The 27,653-nt window shown below is 41.1% G+C and overlaps 1 protein-coding gene across 1 annotated transcript in view; it reads left to right on the top strand.

Annotated features, from left to right (window-relative positions):
* Positions 1-27,653, top strand: part of LOC136861791 (glutamate receptor 1-like) — a 373,013-nt gene that overhangs the window by 67,697 nt on the left and 277,663 nt on the right. Inside the window, exon 3 of the mRNA XM_067138845.2 lies at positions 18,047-18,176. Within this exon, the coding sequence (XP_066994946.2) occupies positions 18,047-18,176 (130 nt within the window). The remainder of the gene's footprint in view (positions 1-18,046; positions 18,177-27,653) is intronic.

Consider the following 27,653-nt stretch of genomic DNA (forward strand, 5'->3'; position numbering starts at 1 on the left):
AGAAGGCAGTTCGGTTTTAGGAAAGTTTATTCCACTGAAACTCAACTTCTAGGATTCCAGCAAGATACAGCAGATATCCTGGATTCAGGAGGTCAAATGGACTGTATCGCGATTGACCTGTCTAAAGCATTTAATAGGGTGGATTATGGGAGACTACTGGCAAAAATGAGTGCAGTTGGACTAGACAAAAGAGTGACTGAATGGGTTGCTATATTTCTAGAAAATAGATCTCAGAGAATTAGAGTAGGTGAAGCTTTATCTGACCCTGTAATAATTAAGAGGGGTATTCCTCAAGGTAGTGTTATCGGACCTTTATGTGTTCTTATATATATATAAATGATATGAGTAAAGGAGTGAAATCAGAGGAAAGGCTTTTTGCGGATGATGTTATTATGTATAGAGTAATAAATAAGTTACAAGATTGTGAGCAACTGCAACGTGACCTCGAAAATGTTGTGAGATGAACAGCAGGCAATGGTATGTTGATAAACGGGGTTAAAAGTCAGGTTGTGAGTTTCACAAATAGGAAAAGTCCTATTAGTTTTAATTACTGCGTTGATGGGGGGTGAATTTTTCCTTTTGGGGATCATTGTAAGCATCTAGGTGTTAATATAAGGAATGATCTTTATTTAGTTTTCTTGGAATCTATAAAAGTGCTCCAAATTTCAAGGGAGGTTTTAACTAATTCTTCTGCATTTCAATATTGACAAAACTATCTTCATCTACCCAAAAGCTGAAAATAAGATTTTAGAAAAATATTGCAAAGTTTGGGCTGGGAAGAATTGAGAGAAAGAAGGATAGCTGCTGGACTAAGTGGTATGTTCCGGGCTGTCAGCGGAGAGATGGCGTGGAATGATATTAGTAGACGAATACGTTTGAGTGGCGTTTATAAAAGTAGGAAAGACCACAATATGAAGATAAAGTTGAAATTCAAGAGGACAAACTGGGGAAAATATTCATTTATAGAAGGGGAGTTCTGGATTGGAATAACTTACCAAGGGAGATGTTCAATAAATTTCCAGTTTCTTTGGAATCATTCAGGAAAAGGCTAGGAAAACAACAGATAGGGAATCTGCCACCTGGGCGACTGCCATAAATGCAGATCAGTATTGATTGATTGATTGATTGATTGATTGATTGATTGATTGATTGATTGATTGATTGATTGACTGACTTCTAACTTATGAATAAGATATCCTGACTCCACTCAGCTTTCGCTCCCTTAAGGCAAAGTTGGTCTGAAAACAGACCAATGTAAAGATAGCTTCGTTCAGGAGCTGACTTCCTTCTTACAGAATACTGTTGATCGCAACTTCGAGCTCACTGCATTAGCTTTACTACACCTTGATTCAATCTCAGTTACTACTGTATACTACCATCCTGGGAGAACGCACATCCTAAATACTTGAAATTTTCTACCTGTTCCAGTTTTGTATCACAAATCTGACATTCAATTCTGTTGAATTTCTTACCTACTGACATCAATTTATTCTTCGAAAGGCTAATTTTCATACCATACTCATTGCACCTTTCTTCAAGTTGCAAGATATTAGACTGCAGGTTTTTGGCACAATCTGCCACTAAAACCAAGTCGTCAGCATAGGGCAGACTGCTTACTACATTTGCACCTAACTGAATCCCGCTCTGTCACTTTATACCTTTCAGTAGATGATACATGTAAATTACGAACAACAAAGCTGAAATATTACAGCCTTGTCTAACCCCTGTAAGTACGCTGAACCAAGAACTCATTCTGCCATCAATTCTCACTGCAGCCCAATTGTCAACATAAATGCCTTTGATTGATTTTAATAATCTACCCTTGATCCCATAGTCCCCAAGTATGGTGAACATCTTTTCCCTAGGTACCCTGACATATGCTTTCTCTAGATCTATGAAACATAAACACAACTGTCTATTCCTCTCGTAGGAGTTTTCACTTACCTGGCGCATACTGAAAATCTGATCCTGACAGCCCCTCTGTGTCTGAAACCGCACTGGATTTCGTCCAATTTCCTTTCAACTACTGATCTCACCCTCCCTTCCAAGATGCTGGTGAATACTTTGCCTGGTATAATATGTCTTTCAGTAAAATGTGAGATGCGATGTTACTTAGTAAGCGTGCAGTCTGTGATGTGAAGTATTGACAGATGGCCATGACATACGGATCCATGGCCTGTTCAGCTCTCAAGGTACTGTTGCTCGATGACATTTTTGGATGACCACCAGCTCTATATCAAAATTCTTGTAGACGTGAGGTGTGTTAATCGTCATTAATAGAAACTCACCGCCCAGCCCCCTCCATCCCCGCAGAAGTAGCTTATTTTTATAACCAAACACAGAAACATCTTCCGCCATTACCCACAAACGTACGCTGAACACTCACTACCATTCGATGCGTCTTATAAACATGGCGCCGGTCCCGTAGCACTAATCACCAAAAAATGACTTTGTGCGGCATCTTGGTATCCAACACGCGTTCTAAGACAACTGGAACATGTTGATACAAAATATTTAAACCATTTGTCTTTATCACCCCCAGTTATTCAGATATACGATATCATACTTACGTTTAACACTGCATCAAGGAAAACAACTCACAGACAGAAGTTTCACTGGAGCATTGTTTGCTACATGGAGCACTAATGAACATGGCTTTAGCTAAGATTAGTACAAATGCACCACATGGCACATATTGGAATTTTTTATTACATAGTGTTACATGTAGTAAAACAAATTTGGTGATTTTATGCAACCTCTGGACGCCATGATGTCCACTTTCATTGACAATGAAAAAGAAGCAAAAAATAATGGTGGCTTTGTACGAAATATAACGAAAAACAATGAAAACAATTCTGGATGGACGCTATTTATGAAAAATAAAACTTTAGCAATATGCTCAAATCCTGATGTGATAGAGCAAAACGGTTTTCGGATTTGAAATCAGCATGGAAAACTGCACTGGAAACAGTAAACATCAGGTCAGAGATTTACCGCTTGTTAATCAGTGTGTTTCAACGTAGTTATACTTACGCAATGGCCAACTTCGCGTCGCTAACTACTGCTATCGAAATGTCATTATTCCGTGCCCGTATGGGGTATGGCCAGCCGCCTAGAGGGTGATCAGGGGACGTGTTGCTGGGAAGACTTAGGAGAAAGGAGACGAGCTGCTCGACTAAGTGTTATGTTCCGAGCTGTCAGTGGAGAGATGGCGTGGACTAACATCAGTAGACAAGTAAGTTTGAGTGGTGTCTTTAAAAGTAGGTTGAAGATAAAGCTGAAATTCAATAGGACAAATTGGGGCAAATATTCGTTTACAGGAAGGGGAGTTAGGGTTTGGAATAACTTACAAAGGGAGACGTTCAATAAATTTCCAATTTCTTTGCAGTCATTTAAGAAAATACTATGAAAACAACAGATAGGTAATGTGCCATCTGGGCAGAGCAGTAATGAGAATGATTGAAAGAAATGAGATGTGAATAAAATGAGGTGGGAGGGGGGGCAGCGGAAGGGTCGGTCGCGGCCTATAAAAGGAACTCTCCTGGTATAGAATAGAATAGAGAATAGAAAACAATTAATAGGACCCCAGATGGTGACACCAGCCCTAGACGAAGCCACTGTTAAGCCGAACCCTATTCTGCTCGGTGGCGTCGCTGATAATTCCTAAGAAAACATTTGTAACCTCAAATGAGTCGTGTGCGCCAACAGTGTGGGCTAACACGAGGCTTTCGAGAGGTTTGTATGCTAAACACTCTTGACGTGTTAGACCAATAATGTTTCGTCATTAGCTAGGACGAGCGCACACCAATGAAGGAAACAACAAACGTAAATTTCCTTTAGCAGTTGGTAGCACCTAACGACTCACCATATTGGCACTCTGAAAATCTGGTAAACTTAATCCTAAAAAAAGTTCCTTTACGTCGCACCGGCTCAGGTAGGTCTCATGGCGACGATGGGATAGGAAAGGGTTAGGAGTGGGAAAGAAGCGGCCGTGGCCTTAATGAGGTACAGCCCCAGCATTTGCTGGCGTGAAAATGGGAGACCACGGAAAACCACCTTCAGGATTGCCGACAGAGGGATTCGAACCCATCATCTCCCGATTACTGGATTCTGGCCACACTTAAGCGACTACAGGTATCGAGCTCGCTAATCTGGTAAACTAACAACGCTCCTATGAGCACTCTCGTGAGCTAACAAAAAATGAACATCACCCTGCGCCGACCCTCCGGCTGCACTCACCTGTGCTCCCGTCCTAGAAATGTACCAGTTCCCTTCTTTGCTGTAGCATTGTACCACCACCACCACCACCACCACCACTAATAACAACATAGCCGTACAATGTGGTGTTCTTCTGCTTTAATTGCTATTATGAATGAGAAAATAATTTGTTTCAATTAATCTACACCAGTCATTAACACAATTACTTTTAACACAGTGAAAATACAGCGAAAATATAAAGAAATACATTATCATTTACAAAAATAATAGATCCCCTGGTTATAACATTACTCTTACCGTTACGAGGTAGGTCTACGAATCACAAATGCCTATGGTCGCAATTTATGTCATCGCTTAAGAAACAGTACTACGGGAGGAAATAATTTACATTTTAAAACACAAGGATTTCTTTATTTGAGTTGCCAAGATGCAAAGAGCCTAAAGTCCATTATAATTTTTTTCACAAACAAAGTGAAACGTGTCATTTTTATGTGCAGGAGGTAGGATCGCAATTCTTTTAGCATAAAATTAGAAGAAAAATATTTGATTTTAAATTCATGTGCCAGAGAAATGAAATTTCTATGATACTAGAGATATTTAAGTGTTTAGTTTGGACATAAGGCATTTTGCTGCATTTCATTGTACATAATGCTATTTGCAACAGTAAACAGCTTAATGTAATTAATGACATATGCTGCAGTACTGGGAACATAAACTTACGTGGACTGGAGGAAGGAAAAAACTCAAAAATCATTTAATTACTATATATTATTTCCATTTGTTTTACTCTGCTTACAATTCCCTTATTTTGTGAGAGAAAACCAAAACAATATTTCACAAAATATTAACTTAAAACTAGGTCAGAAAGGGCAGCAGGTTCTTTACATTAATTTGAACGGTCGAGTTTCAGCTAATCTAGTTGTCGTTCTTCAGGCTGTATGAAATGATGGCTCAAACATTGTCTTAAATAAAGAACAACAGAAGATGGAAGTGATATCTACTAAGTCACTTCACTTGCCAAAGAAATACTTTAAAAGTACTACAGCAATAAAAAATTCGTGTGGCTATTTCTAGCCGGGTGCAGCCCTGGTAAGGCAGACCCTCCGATGAGGGTGGGCGGCATCTGCCATTTGTAGGTAACTGCGTGTTATTGTGGTGGAGGATAGTGTTATGTGTGGTGTGTGAGTTTCAGGGATGTTGGGGACAGCACAAACACCCAGCCCTCGGGCCACTGGAATTAACCAATGAAGGTTAAAATTCCCGACCCGGCCGGGAATCGAACCCGGGACCCTCTGAACCGAAGACCAGTACGCGGACCATTCAGCCAACGAGTCGGACACTACATTAATAATCCAATTGCTTTAAATGGCCATTACTTCATCTCCTAAAGGAATTTCTAATAAGTCATCATCTACATCTTCTTCTAGATGTGGAACTTTGTCCACCAAACCGTTCTTCCTGTCTAGTCAGTGTATCCTTTAAAAATTTCAGGTCTTCCAACTTTTTCCAGTTTTCTGTGAAGTGTGTTTCAAGCAGACATCTCATATCTTTCATTTTTTTCTTTTTTTAAACTTAAATCCCTCAAGGTCAAACTGAGGTTGAACTAAGTTCTAGTTCTTTCCTCTTTTCAAAATCGACTTAGCTACAGAATAATCTGTATTGTAAAGAACTTCTCCATGCATAATAATGTTTCCCGTATGTGATCTTGCGATTATTATCCGCTTGCTAGGCTTTAGTTGAAAATGCCACATTACAGCTGACAATCAGTGTAGCGAAGCTGACAGTATTGCCAAATTTCGATGTATTATTGATCTTCATTTAAGTATGTAATATCTGCTATTATTTATTTTACATTTTTGTTTGCTTTCTATTGATTTCATCATTAATTTCAAGAACCGGAGCAAAAATAACTTTCGTGGACATAATGGTTTTTGCTGCATTTTCACTAGTATATAGGGTGTACCAAAACTCGACGGCAAAAATTTAGGAATGGATTCTTCACATGGAGAGAATAACTTTTTTTTGACAACACGGGTCCGGAGATATATACTTAGAGATTTATTCAAACTTTTGTACATTTACACCGTACGTCTGTAACGGCAGCTGAAACACTTTGAGCACGTATTAGAGGAAATGTTCAAAGTGGCGACCCTCAGCTTGAATACAAGCCTCCGCTTGTCCTCGCATGGAGTCGCGATCAAAAATGCCTGGTGTAGTGCGTACTGCCTGACAGGTTGTCACAATGCGCCCACATAATGTTGCTTCATCAGGAACAGGAGTCGCATACACGAGAGACTTAACGTGTCCCCACAGGTAAAAGTCCAGGGGGTTCAAGTCAGGAGAGCGTGGTGGTGGCCAAGCAATCGGTCCTCCTCTACCTATCCAGCGCTCAGGAAAATGGGTATTCAGGTACCTGCAGGCAGCAGAGTGAAATGTGCGGGCGCATTATCTTGCATGAAAAACATTTGTCGACGGGATGCAAGTGGCATGTCTTCCAAGTAAATCAGGCAATGCAGTACGCAAGAAATTCGTGTAGTTCTGTCCAGTAAGCCTATTCGGAAGAACGTAGAGTTCCAACAAGGAATCAGCAACAATGCCTGCCCAGATGTTAATGGCGAACCTCTGTTGATGAGAGGACATGTAAATTATTACTAAAATTAATTTGTGTCACAAAGTTTGAATAAATCTGTAAGTATACGTTTCCGAACCCATGTTGTCATAACCTCTTTTTCTTCTCTCTATGCAAGGAATCCATTCTTAAATTTTTGCCGTCGAGTTTTGGCACACCTGTATAGAGGCTTATGGATGCGGACATAATGGTACTAGCATCTCTCTTTAGTGATTGGACATAAGGGTCTATGCAGCAAGCTTGGCACTCGACATACGGGTCTCTGCAGCAGTCCATAATTTTTAACCTATAACATAAGCAACATAGAAGGCATTTTGAAGCTTTACGGTAGTGTTGGTCAATGCTAAATGATGAAAAGAGGTAGTTGTTTGACTTAACTCAATTTTCATTTTTGTGTACTTAAGGCTCCTTGCATCTTGGCAACTCATTTAGCGGATGGCTTTTAGTTCCGGGAGTGCCAGAAACATGTTCGGATTTCCTGGTTTAGGTCTTAGGCATCTGGGTGTAAGATGATCACGAGGTAGGGAAAGTGGGAAATCTGGTATTGGCAGACAGCAAATTTTTACAATTTTGCCTTACGTCGCACCGACACGAGATAGGTCTTATGACGACGATGGGATAGGAAAGGCCTAGGAGTGGGACGAATGTGGCCGTAGCCTTAATTAAAATACAGACACCTGGCGATATGTCCTTGCGGTTAGGGGCGCACAGCTCTCATATTGCATCCGGGAGATAGTGGGTTCGAACCCCACTGTTGGCAGCCGTGAAGTGGGTTTTCCGTTCCCCATTTTCACACAAGGCAAATGCTAGGACTTCCTTAAGTAAGGGTACGGCCGCTTCCTTCCCACCCCTAGCCCTTTCCTATCCCATCGTCGCCATAAGACCTACCTGTGTCGGTGTGACGTAAAACAAATTACAACAGAAAAAAAGAAAATGGAAAACAACGGAAAATCATCTTCAGGTTTGCTGACAGTGGGATTCGAGCCCACTATCTCCGGAATTCAAGCTCGCAACTGCGCGACCCTAACCGTGCGGCCAACTAGCTCGGTCGACAGATACCCTCCACTTGATAAATAATATCAAGTAGTCCATGATAGTTACATGACATTGAATCACCGCGTTTGGCTGTATTGTTTCTATAGTGACGGTGAACTCATGTCCGTTATGAAATATTTGTCCAAGTACAACTGTCGGCGTGATGTTGATTGGCCAGTCGAAGTCGAATCGAGTCTGAACCAGTTTATGCACAACTTAAACGGGATTGTTCTAAATGATTTACTTGGATGCTAATTCGCCGGTGCAATATATTTAATCATTATCTATGACTTCCTGAAACTCTCGCCTGACTCTTCTCTTGAATAATCAGATTAAAAATGTAGTGGAGTGCAATTTGCGTTAAATAACCCTTCGCACTTGTAAGTCGGATATGTTCCTACACTACAATCGTCTTCTGACATACACTGACTGACAGAGCAAATGCAACACCAAGAAGGAGTGGTCAGAACTTTATGCCAATTGCAGGGTAGACTGACGTCACTGAGGTATGCTCATGATGTGAAATGCGCCGCTGTGCTGCGCACGTAGCGAACGATAAATGGGACACGGCGTTGGCGAATGGCCCACTTCGTACCGTGATTTCTCAGCCGACAGTCATTGTAGAACGTGTTGTCGTGTGCCACAGGACACGTGTATAGCTAAGAATGCCAGGCCGCCGTCAACGGAGGCATTTCCAGCAGACAGACGACTTTACGAGGGGTGTGGTGATCGGGCTGAGAAGGGCAGGTTGGTCGCTTCGTCAAATCGCAGCCGATACCCATAGGGATGTGTCCACGGTGCAGCGCCTGTGGCGAAGATGGCTGGCGCAGGGACATGTGGCACGTGCGAGGGGTCCAGGCGCAGCCCGAGTGACGTCAGCACGCGAGGATCGGCGCATCCGCCGCCAAGCGGTGGCAGCCCCGCACGCCACGTCAACCGCCATACTTCAGCATGTGCGAGACACCCTGGCTGTTCCAATAACGACCAGAACAATTTCCCGTCGATTGGTTGAAGGAGGCCTGCACTCCCGGCGTCCGCTCAGAAGACTACCATTGACTCCACAGCATAGACGTGCACGCCTGGCATGGTGCCGGGCTAGAGCGACTTGGATGAGGGAATGGCGGAACGTCGTGTTCTCCGATGAGTCACGCTTCTGTTCTGTCAGTGATAGTCACCGCAGACGAGTGTGGCGTCGGCGTAGAGAAAGGTCAAATCCGGCAGTAACTGTGGAGTGCCCTACCGCTAGACAACGCGGCATCATGGTTTGGGGCGCTATTGCGTATGATTCCACGTCACCTCTAGTGCGTATTCAAGGCACGTTAAATGCCCACCGCTACGTGCAGCATGTGCTGCGGCCGGTGGCACTCCCGTACCTTCAGGGGCTGCCCAATGCCCTGTTTCAGCTGGATAATGCCCGCCCACACACTGCTCGCATCTCCCAACAGGCTCTACGAGGTGTACAGATGCTTCCGTGGCCAGCGTACTCTCCGGATCTCTCACCAATCGAACACGTGTGGGATCTCATTGGACGCCGTTTGCAAACTCTGCCCCAGCCTCGTACGGACGACCAACTGTGGCAAATGGTTGACAGAGAATGGAGAACCATCCCTCAGGACACCATCCGCACTCTTATTGACTCTGTACCTCGACGTGTTTCTGCGTGCATCGCCGCTCGCGGTGGTCCTACATCCTACTGAGTCGATGCCGTGCGCATTGTGTAACCTGCATATCGGTTTGAAATAAACATCAATTATTCGTCCGTGCCGTCTCTGTTTTTTCCCCAACTTTCATCCCTTTCGAACCACTCCTTCTTGGTGTTGCATTTGCTCTGTCAGTCAGTGTAAATTGTTATTCAAATGAAACGTAGAAGGAGCAGTCACGAAGAGGTGACCACACTTATTGCTGAGTGTTTAATGTAACAGCAAGAATGAGGTCCATCCGAATCACATGTCCACTGAGTGGAACAGACAGTTGAAGCAAGAGTGATGTGTATTTGATACGTCTGACCAAAGTATAATTTCAATTCTTGTACAAGGAATGTGCTTCAGAAAGGGATGTCCTTCGTCGAATGCCAGCGGGGATCGGGGACATATGTTTCAAACGAAGCTCCGTGTTCAAATGGTGTGCTGAGTTTCTAGGTGGCCTGTTAACCTCTAATGCACGGGCGAACTTTCACTATCTGCACGGACGCCTGTACTGATGCAGGGAGCGATTCGCGCTATGGACATGATGGTGAAGGGCTATTGCCGTATTACTATGCATGAGCTGTCAACCGCTGTCAACCTCAGCATGTGGTCCGCACACAGGCTCGCGCAGGGAAGGGGATTTTCGGAAAATATGTCCGGAATTGTACTTAAGGCACTTCACCGATGAACAGAAATCCGTGCGGTTGGGGATGTACCTGGAACATCTCAGCCGATACCACACGGGCGAAAGATGTTTCTCGGAGCAATTTTTGACGGTGACGAAACATAGCACCAACATTTCAAATCGAAAACGAAGGAAGTGAGTCAAAATCGATAAATTCCGACATCAACAAAACCAAAACATATGCTACGACTAGCAAGATAATTTAGGTGACGTTCTGTTGCTGTTGGAGTGGCACGACAACGCTCAACATTACAGAGATATTTTACAAAAACTTCCAAGGTCCATCAGAAAAAGACTGTCACGATGTATGCCCACACGCCGCCAACGAAACACTGATAACACAGCATCGTTTTCGCTGAGGTCTTATGGAACATCCATTCCGAATATTACGCCCTTGTTCCGTTGAAGAATGTGTTAATGGATAAGCGTTTCCAAACTGATCAAACGGTTCGTAAAGCTATATACAGGGTAAACAGAAATATAGTTAATTTTTTCTCATTTATTAATTGGAAATCAGAAACACCATTGCAGCGAATTACGACGATCTGCAATAAATATCGTATTTACAATAGTTACAACAGTGAATCCAAAATGGGAAATAAAGTATACAAACATTTACAAAGGAAACAACTTTTTATTTTTAATTTCATAACGTACCTATTTGTAGGATTGCCACTAGGACAAGTATACTTCATTTGAGAATACACAACCTACCCACACTGTTTAACAGTTAATAAAAATACTAGCTAATAAATTTTATTAATTAATATAATGATATATTAATTAATACAGGGGTTAGACAAGGCTGTAATCTTTCGCCTTTGCTGTTTGTAGTTTACATGGATCATCTGCTGAAAGGTATAAAATGGCAGGGAGGGATTCAGTTAGGTGGAAATGTAGTAAGCAGTTTGGCCTATGCTGACGACTTGGTCTTAATGGCAGACTGTGCCGAAAGCCTGCAGTCTAATATCTTGGAACTTGAAAATAGGTGCAATGAGTATGGTTTGAAAATTAGCCTCTCGAAGACTAAATTGATGTTAGTAGGTAAGAAATTCAACAGAATCGAATGTCAGATTGGTGATGCAAAGCTAGAACAGGTTGATAATTTCAAGTATTTAGGTTGTATGTTCCCCAGGAATAGTTACAGTAGTAACTGAGATTGAATCAAGGTGTCGTAAAGCTAACGCAGTGAGCTCGCAGTTGCGATCAGCAGTATTCTGTAAGAAGGAAGTCAGCTCCCAGACGAAACTATCTTTACATTGGTCTGTTTTCAGACCAACTTTGTTTTACGGGAGCGAAAGCTGGGTGGACTCAGGATATCTTATTCATAAGTTAGAAGTAACAGACATGAAAGTAGCAAGAATGATTGCTGGTACAAGCACGTGGGAACAATGGCAGGAGGGTACTCGGAATGAGGAGATAAAGGCTAATTTAGGAATGAACTCGATGGATGAAGCTGTATGCATAAACCGGCTTCGGTGGTGGGGTCATGTGAGGCGAATGGAGGATGATAGTTTACCTAGGAGAATAGTGGACTCTACTATGGAGGGTAAGAGAAGTAGAGGGAGACCAAGACGACGATGGTTAGACTCTGTCTCTAACGATTTAAAGATAAGAGGTATAGAACTAAATGAGGCCACAACACTAGTTGCAAATCGAGGATTGTGGCGACGTTTAGTAAATTCACAGAGGCTTGCAGACTGAACGCTGAAAGGCATAACAGTCTATAATGATAATGTATGTGTGTATGTATGTATAATTAATGTAAATGAAACTAATGTTATGGTTGTAAGCAAATCTAAAATGAAGCCAGAGGCACATCTGAGAATTGGAAAAAATTTAATAAAACAGGTGCACAAGTTCTGCTACTTGGGATCAGTTATTACCGATGACAACAGATGCACTGTGGAAATAAAAAGAATTTCCCTGTGTAAGAAAGCCTTTGAGGAGAAGAAGCAGGTATTAATTTATAAATCCTTAGATAGTGAACAAAATAAATTGTTTATCAAAACATTCATTTGGAGTGTGCTGCTATATGGCTGTAAAGGATGGACTCTCTTGAAGAGGACGTGAAACGACTAGAGGCAGTCGAAATGTGGCTATGGAGGAAGATGACAAGAACTAGCTGGATTGATAAGAAAATTAATGAAGCAGTTGTGCTTGGAGAAATAAACACCCAGTGACATTTAATAACAACGATAAAAAGGAGAAAAGCATCAGTTTTTGGTCACATTCTCCGGCATAATGACTTCATAAAGAACTTGTTCGAAGGCAAGATGATGGGAAAGAAAGGCAGGGGGAAACTACGGAAGAAGATCGTTGAAGAGGTATTGAGATAATGGGATGCCGAGGTTATGGAGAGATAAAAAGGATCGCAGAGAGAAGAGACCAATGGTTGCAGCGACAAGGCAAAGCCTTTAGATAATTATGATAAAATAATATTAACATGGAATATGAAAAAAATATTTCAAATTAAATACAAAAAAGGAATTAGAAAGCAAATAGTATGCAGCACACAATACTACTGACTGTATAGATGGTTTCTGAAAGCTAATATTGAACTGCGGAGGGCGGCTACCTCAGTGTTTGTCAACAGTGTCTAATGAAGTCCAAAACAGGAATGGGAATTTAGGAATTGTCCCCCGGGGTCCCACCATTAACCCTGTGACTGATATATTTTTCTTTAGAATACGAAACTATAGGTTTGCAAATATTCTTTTCTAAATCCACTTCTTCCGGTTGGCCAGAATGCGATTCAAATTGCAAAGTTAGGTCAATGATCATTCCATTCTTGCTTACTGGTTCAAAGGCTATGATATATATTCGCCTAATGCTTCCATTTACAGCCAATACAGACACTTCCTCGTAGACCATATAGCCTAGTTCTTAGAGGGCACCGGCCATCATGCGTCGAGTTTTGCGGTGTCGACTATGTCTATTACGTCATCAGCCCAGAGGCTGGTTGGATCCTCAAATAGCACCACCAAATGTTATGCAGTTATAAGGAAACCCAAAAAACCAATGGCAGCACCACAATGAGGCGTACTAGGCAAGATGAAGAGTGAGGTAGTTTGCCATTGCTTTCCTCACTGGGTCACAAAGTATTATTGCAGCACGACTGACCCTATGAGCAGCACCTTTCATAACACTCAGATGCACTAGTCGTGCTCTGAATGTCATTATTCAGCACTACCCACACCCCAGCAACTTCCATATTGTCACAGCCATGGATGTTGACTGGGACTTCGGTGGAAGCTACACTTTACTCCGGCCTGTGCCGACTATACAGTACCTTAAAGCATTTCCGAACGGACAAGCATCCAGCTTGGGCAAATATTTCGTACTCTCTGTGGCAATGCCGACAGAGTGTGATGCCCGGTAAAGTAGCGAATAGCGCCAAAATTGGATGTCATCCTGATTGCTTTCGGCCATTCTGAACATGAAAGACCATGGTGACCCGACATCAACCAGAACGGAACATTTTACACAGCTAGCTGATGTGTCCGTGCTTAGCTACGGAATGACCAGACCGCAGACAGCCACTGCCGTATTCTGTTAAGTTGCAAACTGCTCATTCCAATCAGCGCCTCGGAGTAGGGATCGAATAGCTGGAATATTATGATGAACCAATGTGTTGCGTACCAATGGTTATCAGAAAATGTGTGAACCAGAGGAATGGTAGGCTAAAAATATAATCGAACTCCCCAGCTACTCGGACTTTCCATCAATATTCAGGCAGGCTGTTTTACTCGGGACGCAGCAGTAATCCTATTTATCGCAGATAACTGGCAGCAGAAGAGTCAAAGCACATCACAACAAACAATGGTCCATGTAATGTTATTATTGATCCATTTTATGAGCTTTCGATATTGTAGGCCTTCATACTTAGTTTTTTCCGACTTTGTGATATTAGGGCATGTAATGTAAAGAGATTTCTTCCTTCTTTCATACTCCCTCTTATCTTATTCAATAAGCAATGTTATTTTTCATGGGATCGTTTCCTTACGACTTTTTATCATTTTTTAAAAACATCTTAATAATGTTCCTTGTAGATATGGATCAATGACCATGCGCGTGTGCACTTGAGACAATCATCGAAAAAACCATTAACACGATTGAACAATATTTATATGTTAGCAATGCGAAGCAACGAAAGTCTAAATTCATGAATTCTGTTCAGTACGGTAAAACCGTATTAAGACATAAATAATCGGAAATTCTATTCTCTATAACTTTTCTTTACGCAAGTTGCTTTACGTCGCACCGACACAGATAGTTCTTATGATGACGATGGGACAGGAAAGGGCTAGGAGTGGGAAGGAAGCAACCGTGGCCTTAATTAAGGTACAGCCCTAGCATTTGCCTGGTGTGAAAATGGGAAACAATGGAAAAACATCTTCAGGGGTGTCGACAATGGGGTTCGAACCCACTGTCTCTCGAATACTGGTCGCACTTAAGCTACTTCAGCTATCGAGCTCGGTCTCTATAACTTTTCTTAAGTAGTACTCCTAGATAGGACCAATGATATAGGTATTTAAAAATTAAATATTAGGTCCCTTCTCCTAAACAGCCATTTCATCCAGCGTATATTAAATGATTTATAGCTTAGAATGTAGTGCGTTATTCCAAACTTAACATACCGATTACATTAAATTCCCTCCACCCATTTTCTAGTGGCTCGGCATTCATTTGGACTTAGCAACAAAATTCTAAATATATATATAAGGCATAAATGATCGGAAATGAAATTCTACATAATTTTAGTTATGTAGTATTTATCGATAGGGCCACTAATAACATACCATTTCACTCAGCATGAATAAAATTATTTATAGCTTAGATTGTAGTGACTCATTCTCCGACTTTACGTACCGATTTTCATTAAATTCTCTTTAATCGTTTTCTCGCGATGTCCGTACATACATACAGAAATGATGGAAAATTAAAAAGTGCATGTAGTTTTTACTGCGGACAAAGCGATGCAAAAATGCAATTCTTTTTAAATTTTGAAACAGACAAAACTGTTATTATATACAAAGAAGAGCGACATAAGGAAAGGAAAATTCACGTAAATACTTACAGTATATTTTAAATAGTTAATATAAACTATCATTGTGCCTGTTTTAATGCCTGTTTAACATTTAGTGCCTATTTAGGCTGCTTAAAGCTACATATGCAAAAGTGTTTTCAGATCTGTAATATACGTTAAAGGGTAAATCAGAAAGCAAGTTTCTCTAATTCTAATAAAGTTACATGATAGTCTAAATATCTTGTCAGCCACACACTCTATGCGATAGCACAATAAAGTCCAATAGATAAGGTATTTGATGGATTCACTGTCATCAGGATCGATGTTTACGCACATAGAAGGCCATTATGAGCACCATTATTTTCGTGGCACAGGATCGTGCGGCGCCATCTCCAGAAAAAATGCACAGTATTCACTCTATTAGTGAATATTTAACCAATAACGTTTCATAGAAAGATCATCTAAATCATAAATCATCATTAAAAATGTGTGTAAGATATTTGGCAGTAGTATTTGAAATTCAAAACATTTAAATAGACTTCATCGGTGAGGAATTCTGTTTTAGGATTCTTACAATGATTCAAATTAGCGTTGGAACGTATGGGACAGCTACTGCCAAGTTATGAGGGAGTACATTCCTACATGGTTTTGGCATTAACTGCTTGGTAGTCTTTTGTTAAAACAGTGTGTTCTTGGCCGCACGCGTATTACATTTAGAGTTTATGAAGTGAAATGATTACATAATTTGGAGGAACTTTCAAGGCTTAAAATATAACAAACTGTTACGAAAGGTTACAATTGTTTTGTAGAATTGAAGGCGTTGACACCGAGGAAGTGACTGTGCGGTTTGGTTCACGTATCTATCAGCTTCCATTCAGGAGATAGTGGGTTCGAACCCCAATGTCGGCAGCCCTAAATATGTCTTTCTGCGGCTTCCCATTTTCACACCAGGCAAATGCTGGTGTTGTACCTTAATTAAGGTCATGGTCGCTTCTTTCCCACTCCTAGTCCTTTCCTATCGCATTGCCGCCATGAGACCTATCTGTGTCGCTGCCAAGTAATTGTAATAAAATGGCGTCAAAACACAGTTATTACTGTATTATTATTATTATTATTATTATTATTATTATTATTATTATTATTCGTCTTTTTCTTTATTTATAATTATTACTAGTCGGCAACTAAGTACGGAACTGTCTTCATCTAGTAATACTACACGAAGTAGGATATAAATATTTAATAATGGAATTCAGTGCAACATGCTCTCCTCACGTAACATTATACACTCATGTCCTTAAAAAACAGAAATACCAGAGATAGCAAATTCATATTCACGTGATATGTTAACTGGTATGTTCTGCAGAAACGATTACCATTGCAGTCATTTAGGTTCAGCGTGTGTCCTGTTGCCTAGTAGGCACTGCGTCCTCCTTGGGCACTGATAAATTGTTCTATGCGTGATGGCATCGATGCGTATAAGTCGCGAATGGCGTCCTGGGCTATAGCCATCCATGCTGCATTCACCTGGTTCTACAGTTCATCTTTGGTGTTTGGCATTGGGTCGCAGTACCGTACCCGCCGTTTACCATATCCCACACATTTTCGATTGGCGACAAGTCCGGTGATCGGGCGAGCCAGGGCAACTGTCTGACATCCTGTGACAATAGGAAGGCACGTGTTCGTGCAGCAACATGTGGTCGCGCATTGTCCTGCTGAAATATGGCGTCTGAGGTGTCGTGCAGAAAGGGAATGGCTACGGGTCGCAGGTTGTCATTCTCGTAGTCAAACTGCCCTGGAAACGTACCAACTGCGATTTGTGGTTGTATCCAATAACAGCCCACACCATAAGACTTTGAGTTGGCCCTGTATGTCTTGTGCGAATGAAGTCAATGTGATGCCTCTCCCCCTGTCTGCGGCGAACCAAAATGCGGCCATCATTTCCAAACGAACAGAACCTGGATTCGTCCGAAAACACTATCTACTGCCATTCCTGTCCCTGGTGACGTCGTTCACTACACCATTGCAGTCGAGCATGTTTATGCACATAGGTCAAAGGTCGGCGGGGAAGTTGACGACGCGCCGGCAACCCAGACCATAAAAAACGCGGACGGACTGTAACTCTTGATAGTGTACGATGGTTACACTGTTCCACCATAGCCGAGGAGGACGCAGATCTGTCCTGAATTGCCATTCGGATGAGGTGTCGATCTTCTCGTGGGGTTGTCTGGGTGTTGCGACCAGACCCAGCTCGTCGTGTTCTACGGCCTTCTGTGAACCATTCTGTATACACCCGTTGCAATGCCGACACAATTCGTCAATTCCCCGGATCGGATGCATCACATTCTCTCATGCCAATAATGCGCCCTCTTTCAAACTCACTCATTTGACGGTACGGTTCTCACATACCTCTTCGAGGTATTCTGCACGTCTGCTCAAGTCACACTGATCCATTAACTTCGGTTTATAGCGACAACGAGAGCTACAGGCACATCGGTTGTGGAGCGCCGAGATATGAATGTGGACCTTGAACCCGAGGGCTGACATGGATCAAATGCTAATCATTTCTTCAAAGCCTGCTAATACAAATGCCATGTGAATATGAACTTCTTATCTCTAATCTTTCAAGGTGTTCTGTTTTTTATGAACTTGGGTGTAGTTTCCTATAAAATATGAACATAATTGCTACGTACTGATTATTTTATTGTTGAAAGCTGTTTGGCCTAATGTGTGTTCAAAGGTTCCTTTTTACTGGTTTGCTCTCTTAGGTACTGGCACCATCGTCGGGCTTCCTGGACTATGCGATAAGCATGCGACCAGATTACCATCAAGCCATCATTGATGTGGTACGTTATTACTCTTGGAAAAAGATCATCTACCTCTATGATTCTCATGACGGTAAGAATATTCTTTATTTACTCCTGCATGTTAATACTTTTTGTTGTCGTCACGTGAAGTAGAAAAACCAATTATTGTCGGTTCAACAACTCAGCAACGCTCGACGTTGTTGTTATTGATCACGATATTTTGTTCGTATTTTTATATAGCTGTTAGATTCTTCGGTCTGTTGAAATGAATAAGTAAATAAATGTATAAACTACATGAAAAAATGATAACAGAAATATACGTGAAAAAAGAAACAAAATTATAGAATGAAATGTTTTGTTATTGAAATAACATCATCAGATTCTGTCAAATTACACTAAATTTAGAAATGTAAAAATATTATGTTCTAATTCACACAAGGACTTCTGAATATCTCCTTAAATTTCTTATTAATTTAAGTATACTATATGCTATGCCTTTGCTGGCAGGACCTAGTGTTTACAGTGCACTATGTCTTCTGGTATAGGCTAGAGCTATTTTGTTACTTTCATTGATCTCTCTCTGTCTTATCCTTGGCTTTGACAATATGAAAGTGGCGGAGGTATAAGCGATAAGTAATGCCATTCCTTCTGCAGCCAGTCCCTGTTATAAATGGTGTCAAAATGTTGCTCATAGTGTCGGCTGTTGCATGCATTTCAGTGAGCTTGGCAGACTGATATGTAATAGCAACTTCTGGCTCGGTGAGGAAAGCAACGGGAAGCTACCTCACTCCTCATTTCCCCAGTACTCCTCTTCAGTGATGCCTAGGCCATATATGACATCTGATGGCAGAACTGTTGAGGATCCCACCAGCCTTAGCTCTAATGATTGAACATACATACATTATGGAATACTTGTTGAATATCAAGGACACGTTTACAGATGGTTCCAGAGATCCAGACCCCCAAAAGTTCACCTGCCTGTTTGAAAGTTTGATTTGTTTACGAATACTTGACTTTGAAAGCTAAAGTCATTAGATGATCAGCTTCCATTATAACTGGCCCTGTCTTTATCATCATGTAATGATATATAATAAAGAACGATCGTCGCTTTAGAAACAATATTGCCTATCTGACAATGTTCTCCCTATCCATTATTTTCCTAAGGCAGGTCACGCAAAAAACAAAAAACAACAAAAAACCCCAGAAAAAACAAGGCCATCAACACTGATCTGCATTTAGGGCAGTCGCCCAGGTGACAGATTCCCTATCTGTCGTTTCACTAACCTTATTTTAAATGATTGCAAATAATTTGAAAATTTATTGAACATCCCCCTTGGTAAATTATTTCAATTCCTAACTTTTGAATTCCAACTTTGTCTTCATATTGTGATCTTCCTACGTTTAAAAGTACTACTCAAACTTATTCGTCTACTAATGTCATTCCACGCCATCACTCCACTATTATTATTCTCGTGTCAGATACATCAAAAAAAGAAAACAGTTACAATAATTTCAAGTAACATTTAAATAATCTTGGACCAATACAACGCTACTTCGAGTCCTCTCTTCGTAGCTCGATGCAGGTCATCTTGCGTGCACAAAGATGGACACAGCGGACACTGAAGCATATGCTGGATGGTTTGATCTTCTCCGCAGTCACACTTGGTGTTGTCGCCATTGATGAAGCCCCATCTTGCCAAATTAACTTTGGACCCTCCCACTCCTGATCTCAACCTATTGAGAGATTTCCAGATTGTCCAGCTCTCATTGCAACCGGGTGGCAAACGTTCCTCAACCGCCATCTGCTCAGAGCCTTGGGGGAACTTCGTCTTTCATAGCTGTATCCTTGCCTTCTCAGCTGGTACTATAAGTTCCTGAGATGTTCGTAGGAAGCTCTTCCTAGATTTCAGTCTCTGTACTGGAAGCTTATGTCCATGCAGTAGATGAGTACTTTCGTGCTTAACCTTTGTCCTTTCCTTATTTGCAGGTACTTCTCTTCGCACACCGGGTGGTGCTATCCCTGCAAGACGATAGAGTTTTTCACTGACAGTTCGGAACATACCACTTAGTCGAGTAGCTCGTCTCCTTTATTTCTTACAAATCTTCCCAGCCCATACTCTGCAACATTTCTGTAAAGCTACTATTTTGTCGGAAATCACCCAGAACAAATTGTACTGCTTTTCTTAAGATTATGTCCAGTTCTCGAATAAAGTAATCCTAGTGTGTGTCCCATACACTGGAACCATACCTCAGCCCCAGCCACATAAGTATATTCAGTCTATCAGAACTATTTTCGTTTTGTTTATTTTCCTATAGTTACGTGTAAAGGAAAATGAATCTTACCGTACCGTACTTTAGGAATGTATGTTTGCATGACGTATTTACGCACTCCTACAGTATACTGTATATAAGCTTCATTTTCTTTTATACAGAAGCATACGAAAATGAACACAACGAAAATTGTTCTGATGGACTGCCTGCATATCCATATAGGGTTGGGAGGCGTGAGCAGTCTTAAGGGAAATAATGGATAGGAAATGCATTGTAAGAGAGGCGGTATTGTTTCTTAAGCGACGGTATAAATTATACACCAATTTAAAAATCTTGTTTGAACTTCCATTGGCAGCCTAGAATGAGCTGGGTTGGGACTGAAATGTGTTTTTATTGCTTTGTTACTGACGTGGGTAGGAATCACGGCAGTACTATCACAAAAAAAATCTTGTATGGATGGAAATAGTACCGCGCTGCCAAATTTAATAGTAGTCTTTATACACAATCAAGAAATAGTATTAGTAGATGAACAAGAAGTTACTTTTAAATCATTAACAACAAATTAATAATTATAATAATACTGCAATGATAATTCAATGATGATTTATGTGTCCTAACACCTGCTAGTAAATCTTGGACAGCACTGCTAGTGTCAGGTTTAGACAAAACATTAACTGGTCAACAAAAGATCCATGACATCCTCCCTCCCACGGGATACATTTCTAAAGAATTTCATTCCGGCAAAGGAATAAACAATTGGGCTGATAATTTAGGAATAAGAGTTTCTTCAACCGAAAGTTGCGTTTGTCTGTAATCTGACAGTCTTATAGTATCGCGAGTTGGCTATTATGAACACTGTTACGACATCAGGCATTTTCCTACGAATAGATAATGACGCTATAAACTCACAAGTACTATCAATGTCAATAGAAGTTGTTGTGCTGAATGTTTGCAATTAATATGTGTCCCTGAACGTGCATATTCTAACTTACCTAACTGTAGATTCTCACATTCTCTCTTTTTCTTTTAACAATTGACTTTAGTCACACCGACACAGATACGTTTTACGGTGACGGTGGGATAGGAAATGGCTAGGAGTATGTAGGAAGCAGCCCCAGTATTTGCCTGGTGTGAAAATGGAATACCACAGAAAACTATATTCAGAGCTGCCGACAGTGGGGTTCGAACCCAGTATCTCCCTATTGCAAGGTCACAACTGTGCGACCATAACCGCGCGACCAAAGCGCTCGGTGTAGATTCTCTAACGTATAGCCTTATGTCAGGTTTGGTATCCAGTGTCTTGAAAGAGATTCCATTCCATCAAATTTCGTGGATTTTGTGGGAGAAAGTGACGCAACATAGCCATTGCCACCTCTCGGATTCGAAGCTCTTAACTTAAAAGGGTGCAAGTTGCCAATTTTATCACGGAACTGACGTAACGAGAGATTTCAAGGTGGATCTTATATATTTAGAAGAACTGATTTGACAACGGCAGTCGCAATCCGCTGGACAACTTTTTCTGAGTTTCACAACTTCATTCATAATTGGATCAACTCTCCATGATGTCATGCGTTGAGAACATCATGTTATTTCCCACAGGAAATAAGAAAAGAATTTTGGAGTGTCCTAAATATAAACTTTGAAATGATATACAGGATGCGTGTCTTCAGGGACTGAAGATGAATTTCTCTTTGTTTCCTTTTAGAAGAACGTATCTTCTAAATGCATTATTTCTTATCTACTACTATATTTGAGAAGATCGTGCATACCAGTATGGATGCATTTATGGTTAACTTCTTAAAAGTCGTTAACATTTTACATTCTACTTAAAGCAGAACACACTTACAATCATTTGAATACATTAAAAGAGGAAGTATCTTAGGAGCATATTAAATTAATAATCTATTACAAAAATAGTTATGAATAATTATCATATTTATCATTGGGTTTTGAATTTCAGAAAAAGTCATCATGAAATCCTCATTAGACCGACTAGGTGTTACTAAATGTATGTATTATAACTTACATACATGTAGATTCTATGATCATGTGTATAACGTTATATCTTGTATTAGACTTGTATCGAGGATCCTGAAAGGGATTCTATTAATTTATGTTCTCGTTGTTTATTTTTCCTGCGGTAATAATGTATTTTCCAGTCCAAATGCACACCCCGCTATGACAACCAGGCAGCATCTCATTATAACCGCCTTTCTCAAACTCCTTTGGAATTCACTCAAGATGGTGAGCACAGAGTTCTAAGCTAATTCTAACATTATTTATCCATTCTTGTAACAGGTCACTTCCTTCCAAAGTTAACGAACTGGATGGTGTTTGAAAGTGGAATACGTCATCCTTGTATCGATAGATTTAAAAGCACGTAATAGAACTTACGTAGAACAAACATTTCGGTACCGGTATCTTGGTGTCTCCAACATCCGTAAGAAATAGTTACTGGGACGTAAAACAGAATATAATATATTACTGTTTTGGGTTCGTATCCCCGTCAGGAAGTTGTAAAATTTAAGAAACGAGATTTCCACTACCGGAGGTGCACATGGCCCTGAGGTCCACGCAGCCTACACAAAAAATGAATACCAGGTTTATTCCTGGGTGCAAAGGCGGCCGGGCGTAGAGCTAACCACTTTTCCCCATCAAGTGCCGGGGTTACGGATAGTGGAAGCCTTTACCTTCCACCCCTCCAACGGCCTTCATGGCCTGTACGGAGATGACTTTTTTCTTGACTTGACTGTTTTGGGTTTTTCTCCTATCCAAATCTACTTTAAATCTTTCGAAAAGAAATTCCACTGGGTTAAATAATGCTTTTATTGACGCACTGATGTAGGTTTACTTCTGAGCTCCCTCTCAGCCTTTTCGGAGAGTTTGGGAGTTTTTGATTTCTCTGGGGACTTTGGGAACGTACGTCAGTTTCTCTGGTACCATGTTTAGATTTTTACGATGCCTGGAAGGGATTTTTAATTTATTTATATACCTACCTTAATACATCACTACATTTCGACTTTCGTTTTTTGTATATAGATTACTTGCTTGATATCTCGAAAAATTCTCCTGGCATTTCCTCGATGTTTGATTTAAAACTTGATTTGGACTTTCAGGAAACCTTTAAGACTAGAAAATTTTCCCACTATTTGAAAAAATACCCATGCTGTTTGTCCATATATCTGGTAAGCCTGCGGTAATAATGTCTTGTCCAGTCCAAATACACACCCTACTCTGACAATGGCAATAAGGCAGCATCGCATTACGGTTGCCTTTCTGAAACTCCTTTCGACTTCATTCTCTGCAATAATAATCTCAAATCCTACTGTTAATTAAAAAAAATCTTTGTTTTCATCACAAATCAAGCTTTCTTTCATTTCCATCATTCTTAATAACACTCTGTTTGTTCCCGGATCCGCCTGACTCTATTTTAACAAATCCTGAATATGACTATAGTTGTGTCCAAAAGAAAAAAGATATTTTTTTCTTAAAAGTTACAAAGCGTTTTAAATTCCCGTCTAGAAATGAATGTTGAAGAACAGAACTCCAGGCTACTCCGAACAATGACAGTGCCATATTTCTTGAGAATAAATGATCACCACAATAGCTACGCAGAGCCGTATAGCCACTGGAATACATTTATTCTGATTACCAATACATTAAGGATGGCGAGGCTATTATGGAAGGACAGGCAGTACTGTCGGGACAACGCTCCTTCACTGGAGGTCTCGTCCTGAATGGTCAGCGCTCTTATACGAATTCGTTCATGACACCTTGAGTAGTTCAGCAAATTATGTGCAGTGGAAAATGTAAGAAAAATCTCAAGTAAAATTTTGATTCTGTTTAAGATTATATGCCGACCCCGCGGTCTAGGTTTAGTGAGTCTAACGTTTGCCCCGGGTTCGATTCCCGACTAGATCGGGGATTTTTACCGGGATCTGAGGGTTGGTTCGAGGCCAGCTCAGCCTAGGTGAAAATAATTGAAGACCTATCTGACGGTTTGATCGTGGCTTTGTTCTAGAAAGCCAATAATAAAGGTCAAGGTGATTCGTCGTGCTGACCATGCGTCATCACGCCATCTTCAGGTTTTCGCGCTGGGCAGCGGTCACTTAATAGGCCAATGAGAGTCAGAGTTGCCGTGCTGTGGGGCTTCTTTGTTAGTTTATTTGTCTACAATTATGTTCTTTGGTTGTATTTCTTGCCCCCTAGCTTCAGTCCTGCTCCTGGTGGTAATGTTGCCATCCATTCCCATACGATCTTCTCGAGGATGCAGCTGAAGAGAATGCAAGAGAGTATATCACCCTGTCTGACTCCTGTCCTGATGGAGAAGCTCTCAGAGTGTTCACCTCTGAACTCTGCCTTAGATATGGTGTACTTGAAGGTGGCCTGGACTAATTTTAAGGTCTCCTCATCAAGGCCAAGTCCTCACTGAGTGAAGAAAAGGGTCATTCTGTCCACCGAGTCGTATGCTTTCTGGAAATCTATTAACACAACTACCCAGGTGTGTCCCTTTTGACTCTTATAGGTGAGGATGGTCTTGATATTTTGCATCTATTCTGGGTAAGGTCTATTGAGCCGGAAGCCAGACTGATACTCACTAATTGAGAGTCTAGTTGGCCGGTGACTTTAGCTATGACGGCCGCAGAAAGAATCTTGTATGTGAGCTGTGATATGGAGATACCTCTACAATGATTGAGGTCTGTCTTGCTTCCCTTCTTGTGGACTTGGTGTATCACAGCTGACGTCCGTCCTTCCGATAAGGTCTCTGTGGTCCACATAACTTGTAATATGTGGTGGGTGCTCTTTAGGGACTTTTCGTCTGCGCATTTCCACATATCTTCCACTATAGATCTTCACCAGAGTCCCTTTTATTCTTTAGGCTCTTGATTTTATCATCCACATATCTTCCACTATACATCTTCACCTGAGTTCCTTTTATTCTTTAAGTTCATGATTATTTCTTCTAATTCTTTCCTGTCGGGAGGTTGAGAATCAGGGTTCTTGGTTAAAGGCTCATGGAAGGTTAGTCTTTCGCTAGGTGCTTCTGCATTGGGAAGCTTCTAGAAATAATCTGGAAGAATAAAGGCGCAGTCTCTGTTGTTCAGTTAATTATACCAGTCCTGCACACTAAGAAGTAAGGTAGGGGCAGTTTGCTGGGTTGCCTGTTTGTTGAGGCCCTTGCATAGGTCTCTAGAGTTGTTTCTCTGGAAGTCTTCTTCTGCTTGTTGCAGCAGGGTTCGTAGGTAATTCCTCGTGTTTCTGCGTGCGGTGTTTGCTGTTGGCTTTCTTTGCGTGATGAAAGTCTTATGGTTGCTTTCATTCTTATGCTGGTTCCAGCTGGTCCAGTCTCTACGCCTTTCCTCTATGGCCTGGTCGCGCTCTGTTGTCCAGTAAGGGTGCTTGTCTTTGTTGGACGCAGTGGGGATAATTTTGTGGACGACATCCAGATATGGTTGCTTTCATTCTTATGCTGGTTCCAGTTGGTCCAGGCTCTACGCCTTTCCTCTATGGCCTGGTTGCGCTCTGTTGTCCACTAAGGGTACTTGTCTTTGTTGGACGCAGTGGGGATAATTTCGTGGACGACATCCAGAAGAGCTTTCTGTAGTGTTAGCCAAGCTTTATTCTGTGTATTTTTCGTAAGTGTATTCTGAAAGGCGCATTTTTGTAGGGTGTTGACCCTAGGTATTCTAGAGCTCCTTGGGAGTTTTACTGTTCTTCTGAAGGGTTGAGAATGAGTTTTGAAAAGTGAAAGGTAATGATCGGAGTCTATGTTTGCTCCTCACAGTTACGGTATATTGTCGGTCTATAGTCATTTGATCAATCTGAAATTCACTTAGCATTTGGTTTGGGACCTTCCAGCTCTCGATCTTCCTAGGGAGGCATTTGAAGGCTAATGATTTTGAGATCAATTTGTACTAATCACACAGTTATATGAGACGCTCTCCATTCATTTTTGTTATCTTATGCACTGGATAAAGGCCTACTGCGGTATTTTCGTTCCATGCCAACTTGCGCATTAGTCACTTATGAGTATGGTGGAATGATGAGATGGAGTCTTATCTAGCATTACTTCTAGGGAGTCCAAGAAGTGCTAAACTATTTCCAGGTCTTTCCGCTTGGTGTCATGTGTGGATGCGTGAAAGGTCACTGTGGTGTACGCTCTGTTACGAGATCAGAATGTCAGTGACGAAGTTCTTCCATTAGGTGAAGTGAAATCTAAAATGTGATTGACGGTGCTGCTATGTACTGTAAAACCTGTGCCTTGGTGTGGGATGTACTCAGCACTCTTTTTCCTGATTTGCTCCTGTAGATCCTATTAACTTCTGACTCAATGGCTTCTAAGTCTGGAAACCGGGTCTCTTGGAGTGCTGCTCTCTTGATGTTGCAATCTGTGTCTAGCACGTCAAGTGTCTGTTTTGGCTTACCCTCTTTAAGAAGGGAGTTGATGTTTGCAGTAGTTAGGCAGGCAAAGTTTTTCTTGTTCTTCTTTTGTTGGTGTGGAGTTTGTAATGATGAAATGCATGAAGTTGCAGGTTTCCCAGAATCCGATGACCTGCTTGCCCCATCCTGAGTGCGGGTGGATTGTTTATCATCTGAGGTATATTTCCTGACAGATTTTTTTCTCCATGCTTCGAGTTCTACGAGATTTGTAGAGGGGTGGTTACCTAAAACATAACGAAGATTTAACTATCAAGGATGTAAGCCTTGAAGCCCTCAGCACGAATAGGCTCACCGACACAGCTTCCCGCTGGGATTGATTACCCAATATCCCACTGGTTTGCTCGGCTTATCAGGGTCACTACGTGTAGGTTATGTGCTGAAGTTGGAGTGAAAAAGGATCCTTAGATTCTCTTGCTGAACCCAATATGTTAATACTACAGATGGTTAGGAGTGACGCATTTCACTCCCGTTTGCCAGAGTCAACAGGACTCCTCTCAGTCGATCCCTGGGACCTATTGTCATTATGATGGTGATTATTATCATTATTATTAAATACATTCTTACAAAGCGTCTCGTGCTTCACGTCATGTTGTGGACAATGTGCAAAAGGCCCAATACGATTTATGTGGACAAGAACTCATTTACAGGGAAACGGTTTCTAATTTGAAGAAACGCATTGAAAGAAGGTAAATAATAATAATAATAATAATAATAATAATAATAATAATAATAATAATAATAATAATAATAATAATAATAATAATAATAGAAGGAAATATTAAAATATCTGAAAAGTCTACCGGTTCATGTAGTTCTGATAGTGTGCATGGTACTCAAATATCAGGTTCCTGAAAAG

Source organism: Anabrus simplex, chromosome 1, assembly GCF_040414725.1.
Source record: "Anabrus simplex isolate iqAnaSimp1 chromosome 1, ASM4041472v1, whole genome shotgun sequence".
Taxonomy (NCBI): domain Eukaryota; kingdom Metazoa; phylum Arthropoda; class Insecta; order Orthoptera; family Tettigoniidae; genus Anabrus; species Anabrus simplex.